We start from the raw sequence: 21,278 nt of genomic DNA, 5'->3' as shown, positions 1-21,278 counted from the left end.
TATAAACATGTTGAGGAGAATGATGAGGGGATTCCGACATCCCCGGTCATCTTATGATTTTTGACAGGTGCTGTTAGTGACGGCCTCATTTTTACTCCTTCAACCATGCGCACATACCGATTCTCTATGCCGGTTTCCAAGTAGAAAAGGCGTATAGAAACCGTCCCTTCCATCCTATCAACAGCCACTTGCCGACTTCATCTACGACGAAATCTTTGTGGTAGCGCGAAGCGATCTTGTTGAATACGAACTGCGCTAGCCTCCTGCTTAAGGGCACCTGCACAAACCCGGCCCTCATGTTGCGTAATTGCCACTGCTTGTACGACTCCGGTCTCTCCACTCTCTCCCATCCCTCACAGGCTATCGTATTCAACGCCTCCCTTTCCAACGTAACCTTCTCGATCAGCATCCTCTCCTGGTTTTCGCAGGGTATTATAGTGTCAAGCATGTCGAATAAAGAAGGAAAGTGATGCAAAGCCTCCCGAAACCGAGTGACAAAGAATGAGGCATTGTAGTTCCCGTTGATAACACCGTTAATGAAGAGATCCGGCTGGGCTCTTCTTATCAGGTTGAGGACAATGTCTCGCGGACTTTCTTCCGCGATGGTCTCGTCGAACAAGTTCTCGAACCTGAACATGCAGTTGACTATAGTCACTTCGTCCCTATCGATCTTGAGTTCCTCTAGTTCTATGAACTCCCACCTCTTCGCAATGGCGTTGTACTCAAACGGCACGTTGAAACTTTCAGCGTAATTTGCCAAGCGCTGACCCGTTTCCTTGATTCTTTGTGCGGGCCTGAATCCGGGTTGAGGCAGGTCTATACCGGTGATCCGGAGCTTCGGTGGACAAGGTCTCTGGGAAAGGCGCTGAATCAGAGTGGGCCATCGGAATCCATAAAGAATGCTGAATCGATGATGTGAATTCTCATCTTATCCGCCACTGTATCTGTTGGTGTTTGCGAAAGCGTGTGTTAATTGTGTATGCAAGAGAGTGTTAGAAGAGAGTAAAGGGAACAAGAAAGAACTTTTTTATTATTGATTATAGTACAAAAGGAATGGATGGAGCTTGCTTACATTTGTTGATTTGCTATGCTCCCCCCTTTCTTATTTATAGGGACTAAATACAACATTCTAAATTTATGTGGAATGTTGTCCACTTAGGCTTCTTCTAAGAAATTCTAGATTGTTGTTTATCCATTCTTCTTATAGAGATTTCTGACACTTTTCTTTTGCCGCCTAACTAGATTTTCTTAAGAATTTTTCTTGACTTTTCTAACTCAAATCTTTCATGAAGTTTCTAGAAATTGGATCAACAATTCAACACTCCTCCTTGATCCAATTTTATGTTACTCCAAGCATCTTCCACAATGTCTCGAACTTGGCTTGTGATAATGCTTTAGTGAATATGTCCGCTATTTGATCCTCAGTTTTGCAATATTTCAGCTCGATCTCTTTGTTATTTTGCACCTCTCGTATGAAGTGATATTTGATGTTGATATGTTTGGTTCTTCCATGGAATATTGGATTCTTTGATATAGCGATTGCGGACTTATTGTCGCAAAGTATCGGAGTCGATTCCATCTGTGCTTCTCCAATGTCTTCTAGAATTCTTCGAAGCCATATTGATTAATTGGCGGTCGTAGCAGCTGCGATATATTCAGCTTCTGCAGTAAACTGTGCCATTGAGTCTTGTTTTTTAGATGCCCATGAGAATATTCCGGAGCCCAGTGTAAAGGCATAGCCAGTAGTACTTCCCCTATCATAAGCTGAACCTGCCCAATTGCTATTAGTGTAGCCAATGAGCTTGGCATCTGCACTTGGGCGATACCGAATGCCATAATCTATAATTCCTCGTAAATATCTAAGAATTCTCTTGACAGCTTCAAAGTGAATTTGACTTGGACTTTGCATGAATCGTGATAGTAGACTTGTTGCATACATAATATCCGGTTGTGTAGTAGTGAGATATAGCAGACTGCCAATAAGACTTATGTAGAGGGAGGCATTAGCTTTTTCTGCTCCATCTTTCAATAGTTTCTCATTTGTCATGAGTGGAGTTGAAATTGCTTTGCAATAGTTCATCTTGAATTTTATTCAAGAGGTTCTCAGTATATTTCTTCTGCGAGATAAACACTCCTTCGTTTTGGTCAATCTCGATGCCAAGGAAGTAGTGCATCAAGCCCAAGTCCGTCATCTCAAATGTCTTCATAATTTCTTTTTTGAATTCTTGGATCATTGTCTCATTGTTTTCTATATATATGAGATCATCTACATATAGAGAGACAATGAGAGTGTCGGACTTACCTTGGGTCTTGATGTAGAGTGTCGGCTCACTCATACTCCTCCTGAATCCTTGCTTAATGAAGTACTCATCGATTCTACTATACCACGCTCTTGGTGCTTGCTTTAACCCATACAAGGCTTTCTTGAGTTTGAGAACTTTTTCTTCTTGGCCTTCGAGGATAAAGCCTTGCGGTTGTTCTATGTATATTTCTTCTTGAAGATATCCATTTAAAAATGCTGACTTCACATCTAGTTGATAGATCTTCCATTCTTTTTGTGCTGCTAGGGCTATGAGTGCTCGAATAGTATCGAGACGAGCAACGGGGGCAAAAGTTTCGGTATAGTCGATACCTGGTTGTTGCAAGTATCCTTTTGCCACAAACCATGCTTTATGCTTTTGGATTGATCCATTCACATTGAGCTTCGTCTTGTAAACCCACTTGACGCCAATGATCTCTTCGTCTTCGGGTCGATCGACAAGCTCCCAAGTTTCATTTTTCTCAATCATCTTGATCTCTTCCTCCATGGCTTTTATCCAGACTTCATCTTTGAATGCTTGTTCGTAGTTTTCTGGTTCCAAAATAGCAAAGTTGCATGTGTCGTAAATTCTTCTAAGGGCTTTTACCCTTAGTATTGGAGACTTTGGAGTATAATCTTCTTGCGTCACTCTTGGAGAGCTTGGTGGAGTTATGTCATGAGTGGTGGAATCCGGTACTTCTTCTTCTTGTGATGTTGACTCCTCTTGAGCAGGTGGTATGTTTGGCAAAGGTGATGTACTTCTTCTCGATCTTTTCGTCCTCCCAATTCCAGGCAGCATTCTCGTCGAACTCGACGTCTCGACTAATCATAAGCTTATTGGTTCTTAGATTGTAAATCTAATAGCCTTTTGATTGGTCACTGTAGCCAAGGAATATTCCCTTTTATGTCTTTTCATCTAGCTTACTCCTTTTTTGAGCAGGGATGTGGATGTATCATATGCATCCAAATACCTTGAGATGCTTTGCTGAAGGCTTCTGTCCACTCCATGCTTTGACTGGTGTTTTATTTTGGACTGCTTTAGTTGGACACCTGTTTAACAGGTATATTGTAGTATAAATTGCTTCTGCCCAAAAAGTGTTGGGAATGACTTTCTCCTTTAGCATGGACCTCGCCATCTCCATAACGGTTCTATTCTTCCTTTTTGCTACTCCATTTTGCTCTGAAGCATAGCCAACAGTCAGTTGATGATGGACTCCTTCATCTTCACATAATTTATTAAACTCCTTTGAATTTTATTTTGTGCCTCTATCCCTCCTTAGGACTTTGATTCTTTGGCCACTTTGATTCTTGACGTGGCTCTTGAATTTTCTGAAGATAGAGAAAACCTCTAATCTTTCTCGAAGAAAGTATACCCACGTCATTCTTGTGTAATCGTTAATGAATATGATGAAATATTTTTTTTGACTAGGTGTAGGTGTCCTCATCGGACCACACACGTCCGTGTGGACAAGTTCCAATGGCTTCTTAGCTCTCCATGCACCTCTAGATAGGAATGATTGTCTCTGTTGTTTTCCAAGAAGACAGCTTTCACAAACATCTGAAATTTCTGTAATAGCTAGAAAATCTCTCATCATATTTTTCTGATGGAGAATTTTTAGCCCAGTAAAGTTGAAGTGGCCAAATCTTTGATGCCATAGTCATGAATTATCAAGTTGAGCTTTCATGACCATATCTTTGACATATTTCCATCGAATAGGAAAATTGTTATTTTTCATCTTAACAGAGGCAATGACATTTTTGTATTTATCATAGATAATGCAGACATCTCTATTAAAATATAGAGAATACCCACTTTGTACCATTTGGCCCACACTCAAGAGATTTTGTGCAAGATGAGGGACTAGATATACATTATGTATATATTTTGGGCCTTTATTTGTTTCTACGGTAATGGTGCCTTTTCCTTTGACATCTACTAATGCACCATTGCTCAACTTTACTTGGGATTTCACCGACTTATCAATATCAGTAAATATAGATTCATCCCCGTCATGTAATTCCTACACCCACTATCAATGCACCATGTTTCATTTTTATTATCATTTGCCACTTGGCCTGCGTAGAATGTATTCTCTTCACTTTCTTTTTTTCTACATAGTTTGCTCGATTATTTGTTTTTGAGCGACAATCTTTTTCGACGTGGCCATATCTTTTACAAAATCGATATTGTTTTTTAATTTTTAAACCAACAATCATTCTCCAAATGATTTGTTTTCTTGCAAATACCACAAGGTGGATAATTTTTCTTTTGTATAGTTTCTCCTCCTTTTTATTTTTTGGTAAAGGTTAGTTTCTCCTCCTTTTTTATCTTTCCATGAGCTCCTTCCACCATTTTTAGATTGATGAGATCGTATATTTACTTTAGACTGAAAGGCATTTTCAACTGAATCTTCATCTTGTGCCATTAATCTTTTCTCATGTGCTTCTAGAGAGCCAACTAATTCACTCATTGATAGGGTCGTCAAGTCCTTAGTTCCTTCTATAGTTGTAATTATGGAGTTGTATTTTTTGGTAAGTAATACCAATATTTTCTCAACAACCCTTTGATTAGTTATCCCATCTCCATAGGCTCTCATTTGATTAACTAGTTCCTTTAATTTTCCACAATATTCTTGTACGGTTTCATAATTTTTCATTTTAGAATTCTCAAAATCTCTTCTCAGAGTTTGAAGCCGAATAGTGCGTAGCTTTTCCGATACTTGAAACTCTTCTTGTAGTATTTCCCAAGCCCCTTTTGCAGTCCTTGCTCCAATTATTCTTGGAAATATGGTTTCTGAGAGTGCTTGCTGGATAAAGTATAATGCCCTTGCATCCTTTTGTAGTTGATCCTTTGAAACACTTGCATCTTCATGCGGAGTCCCGCAACCTTTCTCCATGATGTCCCATAAGTCTTGGGCCATCAAAATGTTCTTAGTTGTAGTTGTTAGCTCGGGCTCTGGCTCTGGCTCTCGTAGGCTCTGGCTCTGGCTTTGGCTCCAGCTTTGATTCTGGCTTTGACTCTCGCTTGGGCTCTGGCCTTTTAGTTAAGGATGGTGAGAACAAACGCCCAAAACTTCATCCAAAGACGTGGCTTTGACACCACTTGGTGTTTGCGGAACAGGGAGTGTTAGAAGAGAGTACAAGGGAACAAGAAAGAACTTTTTTATTGTTGATTATAGTACAAAGGAAAGGGAAGGAGCTTGCTTACATTTGTTGGTTTGCTACGCTCCCCCCTCTTTCTTATTTATAGAGACTAAATACAACATTCTAGATTTATGTGGAATGTTGTCCACTTAGGCTTCTTCTAGGAAATTCTACATTGTTGTTTATCTATTCTTCACATTAGCCCCAACAACTTCCCTATTCCTAATTACTGGCCCACCCCTTGATTCCCATTAGGCCAGTTCCTTACCCCATTCATAGCACGTTCAGTAGAAAGTATTCATTGTTCATGAAAGAAGTAAAACATATTTATATAAGTGATATGAATTATAATGGAAAAGCAAAAAATGGAGATTTCTACATTTGACACTTTTCTTTTGCCATCTAAGCTAGATTTTCTAAAGGATTTTTCTTGACTTTTCTAGCTCAAATCTTTCATGAAGTTCCTAGAAATTGGATCAACAATTCAACAGTATCAATTACCATCCTGCTTGAGACGATATTAGAATATCTTTGGAATGGACAAGCTGCAATATACAGGTGGTAAGCATTCAGCATATCTATCAGCTGCTGTTGTTTTCCTATCGACGAGGCCTCTATATATCTGGCTGCCTGTGCCAGCCAACCGCGCCTCAAGACCATTAGCAAAGTAGTGAGCGAGTCTCTGGGTCCCATTGCCTAAAGGCGAGGCGTGTTTCCTGATCTCATTCAGCAGAGCATTTGCGCTCCTATGATCATTTGATGCCACAGCTTGTGCACATTGGATGAGGAGCGTCCTCACATCGACTACCTCCACTTTCTCTCTTTTCTTCTTGCCGTGACCTCTGCCACCTTTGGGCTCTTCGATCTTATGTGCGATTTCATTCACTCTGTGCTTCAACGATGCACGGAGATTCATAAGATGCGCCACGCCCTCCCCTTGGATGTTAAGTAGAATGACGTCAAAAGCATCCGAGCGAAGTACGGATTCTTCATGAACAAAAGCCTGCTTACTACTTCTCTCTTCAATGTTTCCTTCCTCCCTATAGAGACTCTCTTTTCTCTTCAATGCACCGAGGCCGTCCACTTTGTCAATCTTTCCGTGTGGTTCCTGATATAAAAGTTCGGTAGTTGCTTGATTAGGAAGAAACTTGCTGGATTCCTCAACCCCCATCCTAAACTGCCGTACTATTCGGCTCTCACTACACAAGTCAAGCCTCTCTGCATTACCCCCTTGATTAGGTTGAAACGCCGCTGGACTAATATCTCTTTCAAAACTCATTGTACCATAATTGCCTGGATTTTCAACCCGACCAACATTGGCATAGTATCCGGTTTTCCTACTGCCGATAGTGCTAGTATATCTAGTGCCGTCTAAGAGACTGTCATTTGAGTCTTTGTCATTGTAGGTGATGCAATTGGTGCGACTTGGCTCAGGTGAAGGCGGGTACTTTTTGCCGAGGACCTCATAAAAGGACTTTTCAGCTGACAATAGATCCAAAGACTCTTGAAGCATGCAAGTCTTCTCTTCTGTCTTCTTCCATGAGTATTCGACTTATGTATTCGAAGACTGCATCAGAGAATTCAGTCTCTTTGGTATCCAGTGTATCATGACAATCATTTGAAAATGGGGCAACATCAACCAAATGATGCATGTCTCCACATCTGTTGGGTGCGCTTTGAAAAGTTGGTCTAGAAACTAAACGATCTACAACAGCAGATATTGACTGATCGTCCGATTGGAACCCATCAGAAGGATACAAGGCTCCCATCAGTGGATCCATCGTTGCTTTCTCACTCACTCTGACGGTAATAGAGCATGAAAATACCAGCTTCGCTGCAATAGATTGGTTATCTTAGCCCAAAGTTCGAGGTTTCGTTGCTCCCTTCTGAAAAATAAAAAAAAATCTCGGCTAGCTGACTTATCCTATTGTAACCTCAGACTCCGATTGCCAACCCAAACCCTAAAAGAATCAATCTGCACAAGTTCTGATATTTTCCAGTAATGTTTGAAAAGGTGACGGTTTCTTTATGCCGATCGTTGTTGTCAGTGACAGTAGATCAAGTAACCAAACCAATGATAATCTGCAGATACCCTTCTACCGCATTCACATAAAATTCTCAAACTCACATGTCCTCTATGATAGTAGATGACTTCAATCCACCTAATCTCTGCTAATAATTTTGTTTGCATCTAGTTTTGACAGGAAGATCGAAAGCATACCTGAAGGATATCCCGGTTCTGAAGAGAGAAATATGAGGCAGCAGAAGCCAAGCCCAGTCTTCGTGCGCCTGAAGAACGGCAGCAATTACTGCCACTACCCACCGAAAATTATTTAAAGACCATAAATTTTCTTCACATGCTGACGACCCTGTCAAGCGTGGAAAATTTAAAATGTAATAAAATCTGTCGCACTAAAATATTATGTGTGTTGATTCGTACATACATACTTTGGAAAGAAAAGCACATGAACAAAGTTATTGTTTTATTTTCGAAGTCTGGTCTGCAGCGATTACCAATGGATTAATTTTAACTTTTTGAAGATTTTTTTTAATATTTTAGAAGTTTTTGTATTTTTTGGAAAAATTGAATTTTCAAAATTTCCAAAACATTTTGGGTTTTTAAAAATATTTTTGAGTTTTTTTTTGTGCCTTTCTAATTACTACGGAAATGTTTAGAGTTTTCTGAATTTTGGAATTTTCTGAAATTTTTTGAATTTTCCTTAATTTTCTTTTTTTTTAATTAATATTTTTTTTAAAACTCGAATTTTCAATATTTTCTGAAATTTTTTGAATTTTTTTCTTTTTTTTTTCTAATTTTCTTTAAAAGTTGTTGAATTTTCGAATTTTTTTGAATTTTTATTCTAATGTTTGAATTTTTTTGAAATTTTAAATATTTTATTAAATATTATATTCGAGGAAGCGGGTTTGGACCGGATAAATCCAATCTGACTTGCTACCCGACCCAATCGGATAAAAACAAAAAAATTTTGTTTTTATTTCTTTCTTTTTCTCTTTTTGTCTTTTCCCTATTTTTTCCTATTCATTGCACCCCCTACTTCTTCACGTAACGTCCCCATTCGCCGTCCTTTCTTCCCTTTTCTCTTTTTTTATTTCTTTTTCTTTTCTTTTCCTTTCACTTTTCTCTTCTCTTTTGGTGTTCTTCTTCTTCATGCGTTCTCTCTGCACGCCGAAGCCACCTTATCTCCTACACTCTTTTTCACCGAAACTCATCGACCAAACCAACGCCATTTTAAACGAGCCTCACTACCCTTCGTCACCGGCATCGACACCACCTGCACTCGGGCCACTGCCAAGCCGACACCCACTCTCTCACCTATACGGACAGGGAGGAAGACGGGACACAACTTGCACAAAAATAAGCCCAAATCACAACATATGGCCATAAGCCCTAACCACGACAATGTAAACTCAAAATGGACGAAAAAAAAGCGTGTAGAACAACAAAAGAACACATCTAGCAACGAAGGACGCCTATAATGAACAAAGGTTCAGAAATAGTTATGCGGGCTTCACTCAGGCATTTATACAAACAGTCCGCGAGCATTACTAAATGTTTAGATTTCCTACTTAACCGGGACTCGAAATGGGATCGAGATTCTCGGAAAACAACCAAAAACACAAAAAGACTTGGATAAAGACCTACGGGGGCCGGAGGGACCAAAGCTCGTGCGAACGGGTCGGCCACGAACTCCAGTCCGATGCCCTACAAAAACAGAGCATACATGACCGGAGAAAACCTACCTGGTTTGGTTCGGTGGGGGTATTGCGGCGGCCGGCGGCTGACGGAAGAACCACCGGACGACGGCTGATTACTCTCTTGGGCTCACGTTCTTGTTGCTCTCTCTCGGCCAAAACCTGCAGAAAAAACCAGAACCCCCCTTGGATTGCTCCTCGATCTCTCTTTTAAGATCGGCCAGCAAGCGCGCATGGCTCCTGCCACCTCCAGCTGCCTTGCCGGCCTGAATCCGACCTTTGGATCATGCTGTGCGATCCGCCGTCTCCCCTGCTCCCTCGCCATCCCGTATCCTCTGGATCGTACTTTGCTAGCGTGAGGGAGAGAGAGGGGAAGAAGAGAAGAAGATTGGGCCGATGAAGGAAAGGAAAAATGAAGGAGGCTGGGCTAGGCCCAAGCCAATAGAAATGGATAAAGAGAAAAAGAAAGAAGGCCGGGCCGACCTAGCCTCACCCCGGCCTCGCTTTTTTTGTCTTTTTTTTTTTCGATTTTTTTTTTTAAATTGTAGATTTAATAATTAGTGATAGTTATGTCAATACTCCTAATGTCTACGCGTAACGGATTTTAATGAAAACATACATGATGTATTTTAATGAAAGTTATTTATTTACTCTTTACTTCTTTTTTCTTTTTCTTTTTTTTAGTGACTAAATCATAATTTTGTACACGATTAAATCCTAACTAAAATAGTAAAATTTAGGTGTCAATGCCACTTAAATATTTTTAGGAGTCACTACTAGCCATCGTCGGGGGTTGGTTATAAACCAATCGAGATGTAGGGGTCTCAATTTTTACTCAACTAAAGAATTCTAGGGATTGGGACTTGCTTATGCTAATGTTTTCATTAGAACCCTTTAGGTACCTAACTTAACAGTGTGTTATCTAAGCGAGAGATTACTCTTGATTACCATTTATAATCCCATTAGTCACAAAGTGACTATACAAATGTTTTTGTAGGAAGTTCATTAAAATTCGGGAAAATTCCAAATAAGGACCCGAAGTTGACCAATTTTCTCAAATAAGGATCCGAAATGAACTTTGTATCAAATTTAGACCTAAAGTGGATCCATTGTCTCAAATAAGGACCCAAATTCTCCGTCGGTCAAGCAAGACGAGGAGTGATGAAAATCGAGTCGTGACAATCATTGGACAGTGATTTGGTTGAAGAGCAGCAGGGGAGAAGAAAGAAGAAAACGTAAACATCTAAATTAATAACCTAAACTTAATTAATTTAGAATTTTCCCTTTTTTTTCCAATCACAAATTTCTAACAAAATTGCCCCTATTTTAAATGCCGGAAAATGTCTATTGGTGAACTAAGGTTTTCAATAGAGATCAACTTGATTATTTCGGATCCTTATTTGATATAAAATTCACTTTGGGTTCTTATTTGAAACAATGGGTTTATTTCAGATATTTATATGACACAAAGTTTACTTTGGGTTCTTATTTGAGAAAATAAATTTATTTTGGGTCCTTATTTGAAATTTTCTCTTAAAATTATAATATAATATTATCCTATTCTAGAAAAGGAAATTGGCAATCAATATATTGAAATGACGGTGCAGTAAGTAAACACCCAAGTAATTGAAATGTATCTACCTAGGTGTGAGAACTGAAAACAACCCACAACTTGTGGGTAAAGATTACACAAAGCTCTATTATTGAGCCTTGAGACATGAACCCTCGTAATCTTGCTATATGAGTAATCTTGCTATTTGAACTTAGGCAAGCTTAATTCTAATCAATTGAATAAGGTGAAATCTAAGCTAGACAATTCTAATCGTTTGTTTGAATGTGAGGCTAAGTCCATTTGATCTTATTTAACAAAGCATATGCTAATTAGGCTACCAATGTCTAAATTAGGCTAACTGATATTAATCTAAGCTAAACTATTACAAGAATTAAGGCTGGCTTGGACATTGGCCTAAAACCACCATGGCTCCATTTGGTCGCCGCCTCTTCCGGTCGCCTCCGGCCACTACCGATGGGTGTCGGTTTCATCAATTCAACCTTTCAGTCAGTGCAATCAAGTCAATCACAACATAGGCAAAGCTCATACCTGGGTTTTTACCCAGGTATAAACATGTTGAGGAGAATGATGAAGGGATTCCAACATCCCCGGTCATCGTCTGATTTTTGACAGGCGCTGTTAGTGACGGCCTCATTTTTGCTCCTTCAACCATGCGCACATACCGATCTCGCTATGCCGGTTTCCAAGTAGAAAAGGCGTATAGAAACCGTCCCTTCCATCCTATCAACAGCCACTTGCCGACTTCATCTACGACGAAATCTTTGTGGTAGCGCGAAGCCATCTGGTTGAATACGAACTGCGCTAGCCTCCTGCTTAAGGGCACCTGCACAAACCCGGCCCTCATGTTGCGTAATTGCCACTGCTTGTACGACTCCGGTCTCTCCACTCTCTCCCATCCCTCACAGGCTATCGTATTCAACGCCTCCCTTTCCAACGTAACCTTCTCGATCAGCATTCTCTCCTGGTTTTCGCAGGGTATTATAGTGTCAAGCATGTCGAATAAAGAAGAAAAGTGATGCAAAGCCTCCCGAAACCGAGTGACGAAGAACGGGGCATTGTAGTTCCCGTTGATAACACCGTGGATGAAGAGATCCGGCTGGGCTCTTCTTATCAGGTTGAGGACAATGTCTCGCGGACTTTCTTCCGCGATGGTCTCATCGAACAAGTTCTCGAACCTGAACATGCAGTTGACTATAGTCACCTCGTCCCTATCGATCTTGAGTTCCTCTAGTTCAATGAACTCCCACCTCTTCGCAATGGCGTTGTACTCAAACGGCACGTTGAAACTTTCTGCGTAATTTGCCAAGCGCCGACCCGTTTCCTTGATTCTTTGTGCGGGCCTGAATCCGGGTTGAGGCAGGTCTATACCGGTGATCCGGAGCTTAGTTGGACAAGGTCTTTGGGAAAGGCGCTGAATCAGAGAGGGCCATCGGAATCCATAAAGAATGCCAAAGTCGATGATGTGAATCCTCATCTTATCCGCCACTGTATCGATTACCATCCTCCTTGAGACGGTAGTAGAATATCTTTGGAATGGACAAGCTGCAAGATACAGGTGGTACGCATTCAACTTATCAGCTGCTGTTGTTTTCCTATTGGCGAGGCCTCTATATATCTGGCTGCCTGTGCCGGCCAACCGCGCCTCAAGACCATTAGCGAAGTAGTGAGCGAGTCTCTGGGTCCCGTTGCCAAAAGGCGAGGCGTGTTTCCTGATCTCATTCAGCAGAGCATTTGCGCTCCTATGATCATTTGATGCCACAGCTTGTGCACATTGGATGAGGAGCATCCTCACATCGACTACCTCCACTTTCCCTCTTTTCTTCTTGCCACGACCTCTGTTGCGATGGGGCGAGCGATCGAACAAAATATAGACGGAAGAAGAAAAATAAATCGGGCACCGATTTACGTGGTTCGGTCGTAAAGACCTACGTCCACTTTAGAAGCGATGCGAATTTCACTATAGATCGAGCGATACAAGGAGATTATACACTCAAGTCACTCAAACACTCTCTCGGTGTTTCCTGTAGCCCCAATTTAACCCCAAACCCAAGTCACGACACAAAATTATCACACAAGCTCAAAAACAAACGCTGAAAAAGAACTCCTTTTCTTGATCGCGCTTCAGCTTGAAGATATGCGGCTCCTCCTTTTTTTCTCTCGTACGGGTGCAACAGCAACACCCCAAGAAGAAGACCTCTTTCGCGGCTTCCTTTTGTGACTTCTACGTAGGGTTTTGGTCGGCAATTTTCAGAAGCTCTCCAGAAGAAAATCTGCATAATATTTACTTTTATACGTGGGTGTGCAGGACGTGCCAAAGAAGGAAATCGTGCGCCCAAGCTTGGGCCACCTACGCTCCGCTCCGTGCTTCGCTGAACGTGTGTGTGTGCCCAGAGTCAACACTTTGACTCTGGGCCCACCCATTCATTCACATGCAGACTGAATCCACGAGTAAATTCGTTTCTCATACCCACGGCCGGATTCCTTTTTTTTTTTTTTTTTTTCAACTTTATTTCCTCTTCAGTAATTCCTTCGAGTCCACCAAATTTTGCGTTTTAGCAAACGCTCAAACTCGAGTCATATTTAACAATCTCCACCTTGGCTCGATGTTTGAGCCAAATTACAATCGCTTCGTAAAAATTCAAATTATGCTTTGCTACTTTCCCATAGCCCCGATGGGCTCAACCGCCACGTAGATATTATCCAAGTTCAAGCATCGCTTGAACTTTGCCATAACTTGAGGATCTCATCGAATACCAACTCCACATGCACCTTTAACTGCTCCGCAAGGATTTTCTGACGCAACCTCCCTAACCGCAGATAAAGCAAAACCATTATTGCATCCATATCTATCAAGAGATCGAAAACGTACCTTGTTAATTTCAGCAGTTACAGCCACCGTTGGCTCTATAAACTCCACCTCGCTACGAGCACCATCTCGTGTTGATTACTTTGCTAGTACCAGTACTCGCTACCTCGGGAGTTTCGGTTGCAACTCCACCTCAAGCCGAACACCGTTCGGATCCGTATTAACACCTATAATCACTCCTAGCCGAAGTACTTGAGACTCATCAAGGGTAACTTCTCTGCTGTTAACAGGTGAATTTATATCTGGACACCACAACGGATCGCCTCGCTCACCTTGTGCATAGTCATGAAATATGCACCTTGCCCTCCTATCGAGCTTACCATCACTCACTTGAAAATAATACGGGCAACGTAACATTCTAATGATAGAATAACCAGCAACGTTACCTGACCACACTTCTTTAGGAGTCCGCCATTCAATAGCAGTTGATGGGGATCTATTCACCAAGTAGCTTACTGTACTTAGCACATTAGCTAAGAATCTCCTAGCCATACCAGCACTAGAGATAATTTTACGGGCCATCTCTAGTAATGTTCTGCTCATCAATTCTGCAAATTGTTGTGATTTACTAGCACTAGTGCGGTGTTTCACTATGCTATCTTTCATGCAGAATTTATTTGTCAGCTCTGAGCAAAACTTCATGCTATTATCGGTCCGCACATGCTTGATCAACTTACCGCCTCTACGTCTCGATCAAAGCTTTTGACTGCAAGATCCCGACACCAAGATCAAACTTGTGCTTTGGCACAAACACCCAAGTCTTCTTTGAGCAGTCAAAAGACTTTCGAACGAGATGCATCCGACGTCTCGGCAAAGAAATAAATTTATCACCTGTCTCACCTTGAAGTTTATACGAGCCATCATGCTTGATTCCTTTCATTATCACCAGGGGCACCTCGAACAATCTTCGAACTCCACCTTTTGAAGAATACCGCAACCAGCTGAATCTAGGGCACCCAAGGAAATTAAGTTCTTTTTAATTCTGAACATGCCTCACTCCAGTCAATGTCCTCACGATACCATCATGCATTCTCGATTTTAATATCACCAACACCCACAACATTGCACTTAGTGTTGTTCCCTAACTGGACTTTATCACTACCCGTGCATTGATAAGTGATAAACCAATTTCTATTTGGTGTGACATGAAAAGAACAACCAGAATCCATAATCCATCCATCAAACGATGAATAATCGGTGATGACAAGACATAATCAGCATTATCTCGCACAGCTGCAACATTATATGTAGAATCAACCATAATTCCCTTACCCTTCTCATTCTTCAGCTTAAGGCAATCCCTTCTAAGATGCCCCCTCTTGCCACAGCTCCAACAGACAACATTAGCAGTCCTAGATTGACTACGTCTGTTCATATTAGTACTACCATTACCCACACGTATTACAGCTCTTCCTCTATTTTCACCTACTAGAGCAAGAGATGCGGGTCGCCGATTCTCTTCTACGAATGTCCTCGCTTAGAATCAAATCTCGAACCCCATCAAACGTCAAACTTGTTGACCCGGAGGAATTACTAACAGCAGAAACGGTAGTATTCCAACTATCGTGGCAATGAGGATAATAGAATCAAAGCACATACCTCATCTTCAAAATCAATCTCAACCGAACTCAATTGACTAACAATCACATTGAATTCATTGATATGATCTGCAACTGACGCACCTTCTTTCATCTTCAAGTTAAATAGACGTCGCATCAAACAGACCTTGTTGATCGCAGAGGGCTTCTCATACATATCCGACAGGGCTTGCATCAAATCAGCAGTGGTCTTCTCCTTCAGAGGATGTTAAACGCGACGTTACGAGCCAACGTCGCCCGAATAACACCCATAGCTCGTCTATCCAGAAATCCCAATCAGCTTGCTTCATCGTCGCTGGTTTCTCCCGGACAAGGGCAAGTGCGGTTTCATCCGATAAAGATAATCTTCAATCTGCATCTTCCAAACTAAAATCCTTCCCATCAAATTTGTCGATTCTCACTTTTACTTCTTCTGTCGCCATCGATTCGCTTCAACTCAGCCAAGCCTGGCTCTGATACCACTTGTTGCGATGGGGCGAGCGATCGAACAAAATATAGACGGAAGAAGAAAAATAAATCAAACACCGATTTACGTGGTTCGCCGTAAAGACCTACGTCCACGGGGAGAGCAAGTAGCGAATTTCACTATAGATCGAGCGATACAAGGAGATTACACACTCAAGTCACTCAAACACTCTCTCGGTGTTTCCTAAGCCCCAATTTAACCCCAAACCCAAGTCACGACACAAAATTATCACACAAGCTCAAAAACAAACGCTGAAAAAGAACTCCTTTTCTTGATCGCGCTTCAGCTTGAAGATATGCGGCTCCTCCTTTTTTTTCTCTCGTACGGGTGCAACAGCAACACCCCAAGAAGAAGACCTCTTTCGCGGCTTCCTTTTGTGACTTCTACTTAGGGTTTTGGTCGGCAATTTTTCAGAAGCCCTCCAGAAGAAAATCTGCATAATATTTACTTTTATACGTGGGTGTGCAGGACGTGCCAAAGAAGGAAATCGTGCGCCCAAGCTTGGGCCCACCTACGCTCCGCTCCGTGCTTCGCTGAACGTGTGTGTGCCCAGAGTCAACACTTTGACTCTGGGCCCACCCATTCATTCACATGCAGACGGAATCCACGAGTAAATTCGTTTCTCATACCCACGGCCGGATTCCCTTTTTTTTTTTTTTTTCAACTTTATTTCCTCTTCAGTAATTCCTTCATGAGTCCACCAAATTTTGCGTTTTAGCAAACGCTCAAACTCGAGTCATATTTAACAACCTCTGCCACCTTTGGGCTCTTCGATCTTGTGTGCGATTTCATTCTCTCTGTGCTTCAACGATGCACGGAGATTCATAAGATGCGCCAGGCCCTCCCCTTGGCTGTTAAGTAGAATGACGTCGAAAGCATCCGAGCGAAGTACGGATTCTTCATGAACAAAAGCCTGCTTACTACTTCTCTCTTCCATGTTTCCTTCCTCCCTATAGAGACTCTCTTTTCTCTTCAATGCACCGAGGCGGTCCACTTTGTCAATCTTTCCGTGTGGTTCCTGATATAAAAGTTCGGTAGTTGCTTGATTAGGAAGAAACTTGCTGGATTCCTCGACCCCCATCCTAAACTGCCGTACTATTCGGCTCTCACTACACAAGTCAAGCCTCTCTGCATTACCCCCTCGATTAGGTTGAAACGCCGCTGGACTAATATCTCTTTCAAAACTCATTGTACCATAATTGCCTGGATTTTCAACCCGACCAATATTAGCATAGGATCCGGTTTTCCTACTGCCGATAGTGCTAGTATATCTAGTGCCGTCTAAGAGACTGTCATTTGAGTCTTTGTCATTGTAGGTGATGCAATTGGTGCGACTTGGCTCAGGTGAAGGCGGGTACTTTTTGCCGAGGACCTCATAAAAGGATTTTTCAGCTGACAATAGATCCAAAGAATCTTGAAGCGTGCATGTCTTCTCTTCTTTGTCTTCTTCCATGAGTATGCGACTTATGTACTCGAAGACTGCATCGGAGAATTCAGTCTCTTTGGTGTCCGGTGCATCACGACATTCATTTGAAAATGGGGCAACATCAACCAAATGATGCATCTCTCCACATCTGTCAGGTGCGCTTTGAAAAGTTGGTCTAGAAACTAAACAATGATCTACAACAGCAGATATTGACTGATCGTCCGATGGGAACCCATCAGAAGGATACAAGGCTCCCATCAGTGGATCCATCATTGAGTTCTCACTCACTCTGACGGGAATAGAGCATGAAAATACCAGCTTCGCCGCAATAGATTGGTTATCTTAGCCCAAAGTTCGTGGTTTCGTTGCTCCAATTCAAAAAAATAAAACGAAAAAATCTCGGCTAGCTGACTTATCCTATTGTAACCTCAGATTCAGATTGCCAACCCAAACCCTAAAAGAATCAATCTGCACAAGTTCTGAGTAATATTTGAAAAGGTGACGATTTCTGGATGCCGATCACTGTTGTCAGTAATAAGTAGATCAAGTAACCAAACCAATCATTATTTGCACATACCCTTCTACCGCTTTCATATAAAATTCTCAAACTCACATGTCCTCTATGATAGTAGATGACTTCAATCCACCTAATCTCCGCTAATAATTTTGTTTGCATCTAGTTTTTACAGGAAGATCGAAAGCATACCTGAAGGATATCCTGGTTCTGAAGAGAGAGAGAGAGAGATGAGGAAGCAGAAGCCAAGCCCAGTCTTGATGCGCCTGAAGAACAGCAGCAATTACTGCCACTACCCAAAGAAAATTATTTAAAGACCACAAACTTCACATGATGACCACCTTTTCAAGCGTGGAAAATTTAATAATGTAATGGAATCCGTCGCACTAAAATATTATATGTTGATTCGTACGTATGTACTTCGACTAGGAAACACATGAACAAAGTCATTGTTTTCTTTTAGTAGTCTGGTCTGCAGCGATTGCTAATATTATAATGGATCGGGCATCTTCATTGCAGGAATCAATGTCAAAATAAAGAAGGCCCCCGCACCCGGTCAATCTCCCGCGAAAAATTTCACTCCATGTGCTTTCTGCAGAACTGGAAAAGAGGTGCAAGGTAAAAGAGTAAATTTGCAACCGATGTGAGGAGAGGACCACTTTGACATCTGTCGGTTCTGTCTCGTTCTCTCCATGTGAATGGACTCGCCAAAATGAACTCAAGACACTATGTTATGTCTAAAAAAGCAGATCCAGAATCACAGGACCATATCATAAGGCGAACTATTAGGATGCAGTTGTAACTTTTATTGACTGTTGCTATCTACTTCTATGGTAAACCTCTCAAAAGTAGCAAAACCTTCTAACGAAATTCCCATTACCTATTGCAGACATGCTCAATCAAGGCAAGAACAAAATAATACCAAATGAAAAATCAAGCAACTCCTCAATTCTTCAGGCCAGTCGAATACTTTTTGAGGTTCAAAAATGTACAAGCTGTGAGAGTGGAGACTCTTGCGACCTACCCCTCGAGGGGCTGCTCTCGACGAATAGGTTTAGAGGTATTTGCTCAAAAGACGGTCAGAATGGTACATACAAGTGACGTTCTCAAATTTATCACCAAATGATAACACCGCAAAATGTACATCAATTAAGATTGCATGCTCTCCCAAGTCCAAATCTCACATGACACGCAATTTTATTTTAATGTTCTTAACCACTTAATTATTTCTAGGAGTTGCTATTAGTCATTATTGCGCGTTTGTTAGAACCCAATCGAGACACAAGAGCGTTGTCTCAATTTCTACTCAACTAAAGAATTCTAGGGATGGGTATTTGCTTACGCTAATGTTTTTCTTAGAACCCTCTAGGTACCTAATTTAAAAGTGTAATCTAAGTGACAAATTACTCTTGATTACCAATTATAATCCTATTAGTCACAAAGTTACTATACAAATGTTTTTGTAGGAAGTTCATTAAAATTCTAAGGCTCCGTTCATTTCATTGAAAATAACTTGCGGGAAAAAGTTTTTCGAATTTTCCGGTGTTCGTTTCATGGAAAATGAATTGCTTGAGGAAAACATTTTCCATGAAAGGAAAATAGTCTTCTAAATTAGGGGAAAATATTTTCCACTTTTGAAAAGTGAAAAACATTTTCCCCACTTGATCTCTCTTATCTCACATCTCTATAAACCCTCACTTTCTCCTCCTCCTCCTCCTTTTTTTTTTTTTTATTTGAATTGTTTTTTTCTTTGTTTTCCCTCTTCTTCTTTATCTTTATGTTTTCATTTTCTTTTTTAAAATTTAGTTTTAATTATTTTTCTTTTTCTTCCCTTTTCTTTTCTTCTTTGTTAGCCGGTTGTTGGCCATGGCAGTGATCAGCCATCGGGGTCAACCAATGGCCGGCGATCGGCTGCCATGGCCAGCGATCGGCCACAGGCCAACTCCAGCCTCTCCTAATGCCAGATCTCGGCGAGGGCGAGGCTTGAGCTCGCCGAACTCGGCGAAGCTCGGACTCGCTTGGATCGAGCGAGCTGCGAGCTTGCTGGCCTCGGCAAAGCTCGAGCTTGCTTGGATTTGGTTGGCAAGCTTGAGGCTCAATTGATCCAAGCGAGCAAAGCATCCGTTGTTCCACACGACTTGCTTGCATCGGCCAAGCCTCGAGCTTGTCGGATCCGGCGATTGCGTCTTGGTTGGTCGCCGGGTAGCTGGCCACATTGAGGCACGCGATGGTGAATGAAGAAGGAGGAAGAAGAAGGAAGAAGGAGGGAGGAAATGAAAAAGGAAAAAGGAAAAAAATAAAAATAAAAATTCCATTTTTTAGAAGAAAAATAATTAAAATTCAATTTTAAAAAAAATATATAAATTAAAATTAAATTTTCTTGGTAATTTTTCCCAAAAAATAAAATTAGATATAGACAATGAAAAAAAATTCACTTCAATATTAGATTTAAGCCAAATACCAAAAAATATAGTTTTTTTCTCTTGGAAATGACTTCCTAGAAAATATTTTTTGGAAACGTGATATTTTCTGCAAAACAAATGGACCCTAATATTATTTTATTCTAGAAAAAGGAAATTGGCAATCAATATATTGAAATGATGGTGCATTAAGTAAATACCCAAGTAATTGAAATGCATCTACCTAGGTGCGAGAACCGAAAACAACCCGCAACTTGTTGGGTAAAGAATTATACAAAGCTTCATGAACCCTTGCTATTTGAGCTTAGGCAAGCTTAATTCTAATCAATTGATTAAGATGAAATATAAACTAGACAATTCAAATCATTTATTGAAATGTGAGGCTAAGTCTAATTAATTTTATTTAACAAAGCATACGCTAATTAGGCTACCAATTTCTAAACTAGGCTAACTGGAATTAATCTAAGCTAAACTATTACAAGTTCCATATAGATTCATTCCTCTAATTCTCCATTAAGGAAATCAGTCTTTACATCCATTTGATATAACTCAAGATCCATACTAACTACTATTGCCAGAATTATGCGAATTGAGGTAAATCTCACTACAGGAGAAAATGTTTCTTCATAATCAATTCCTTCTTGTTGATTATACCCATTCGCCACAAGGCGAGCCTTATACCTTTCTATCGAGCCATCAGCCTTTCGCTTTATTTTGAGAACCCACTTGTTCCCAATAGCTCTGCGTCCTTTTGGAAGATCAACCAGTTCCCAGACTTGGTTTGATTTCATTGACTCCATTTCCTCTTTCATTGCATAAATCCATTTTTCCTTATTAGGCCATTTAGAGCCTCATTAATATTTCTTAGCTCATCCTCATCTTGTGGAGCAACCATAAAATTTTCCCCTTCAATGTCAAAACGTCGACGGGGAATACTTTGGCGACTTGTTCGCCGTATGGGAGATTGTACACTTTGCACATCCTTCCCCATTATGCTCCCACTAGGATTAGATAATGATAACGTTGCCTCATCACGTGGTTGCAATTGAGAATGAGTTGAATTGAATTCATCACTTCTCATAGTACTCCCACTTGGATGAACTCCACTAATATCATTATCTTGATCCAAGGTTTCAAATAGGGAGTAATCTTCCCATATTTCGCCCTTCTTAGGAAATTCATCATCTAAGGATGTGACATCTCGTGATTCAAATTCAGTTATACTCCCACTTTCCTGCTCACCTATGAACACATACCC

The 21,278-nt window shown here is 40.9% G+C and overlaps 1 protein-coding gene and 1 pseudogene across 1 annotated transcript; both read right to left on the bottom strand.

Annotated features, from left to right (window-relative positions):
* Positions 1-124: 124 nt before the first annotated feature.
* LOC104427893 lies at positions 125-7,763 on the bottom strand (annotated as a pseudogene).
* Positions 7,764-11,400: 3,637 nt separating this feature from the next.
* Positions 11,401-17,356, bottom strand: LOC104427892 (scarecrow-like protein 9). The gene is made up of 2 exons (XM_010040903.2): positions 16,411-17,356; positions 11,401-12,563 (listed from the first exon to the last, which is right to left on the bottom strand). Exons 1-2 carry the CDS (start codon positions 17,354-17,356, stop codon positions 11,401-11,403), a joined length of 2,109 nt encoding a protein of 702 aa, XP_010039205.2.
* Positions 17,357-21,278: the final 3,922 nt, after the last annotated feature.

The sequence above is a fragment of the Eucalyptus grandis genome, chromosome 9, assembly GCF_016545825.1.
Source record: "Eucalyptus grandis isolate ANBG69807.140 chromosome 9, ASM1654582v1, whole genome shotgun sequence".
NCBI classification, from domain to species: domain Eukaryota; kingdom Viridiplantae; phylum Streptophyta; class Magnoliopsida; order Myrtales; family Myrtaceae; genus Eucalyptus; species Eucalyptus grandis.
This window is presented reverse-complemented; position numbering and strand designations above follow the sequence as displayed.

What these genes read in the sequence shown, in the direction of transcription:
- LOC104427892 (XM_010040903.2), bottom strand. Translation starts at nt 17,356, where the DNA reads ATGGATCCACTGATGGGAGCCTTGTATCCTTCTGATGGGTTCCCATCG. An exon ending in AGAGCCCAAAGGTGGCAGAG is followed by an intron (nt 12,564 to 16,410) that starts GTTGTTAAATAT and finishes ATCGCAACAGAG; the next exon opens with GTCGTGGCAAGAAGAAAAGA.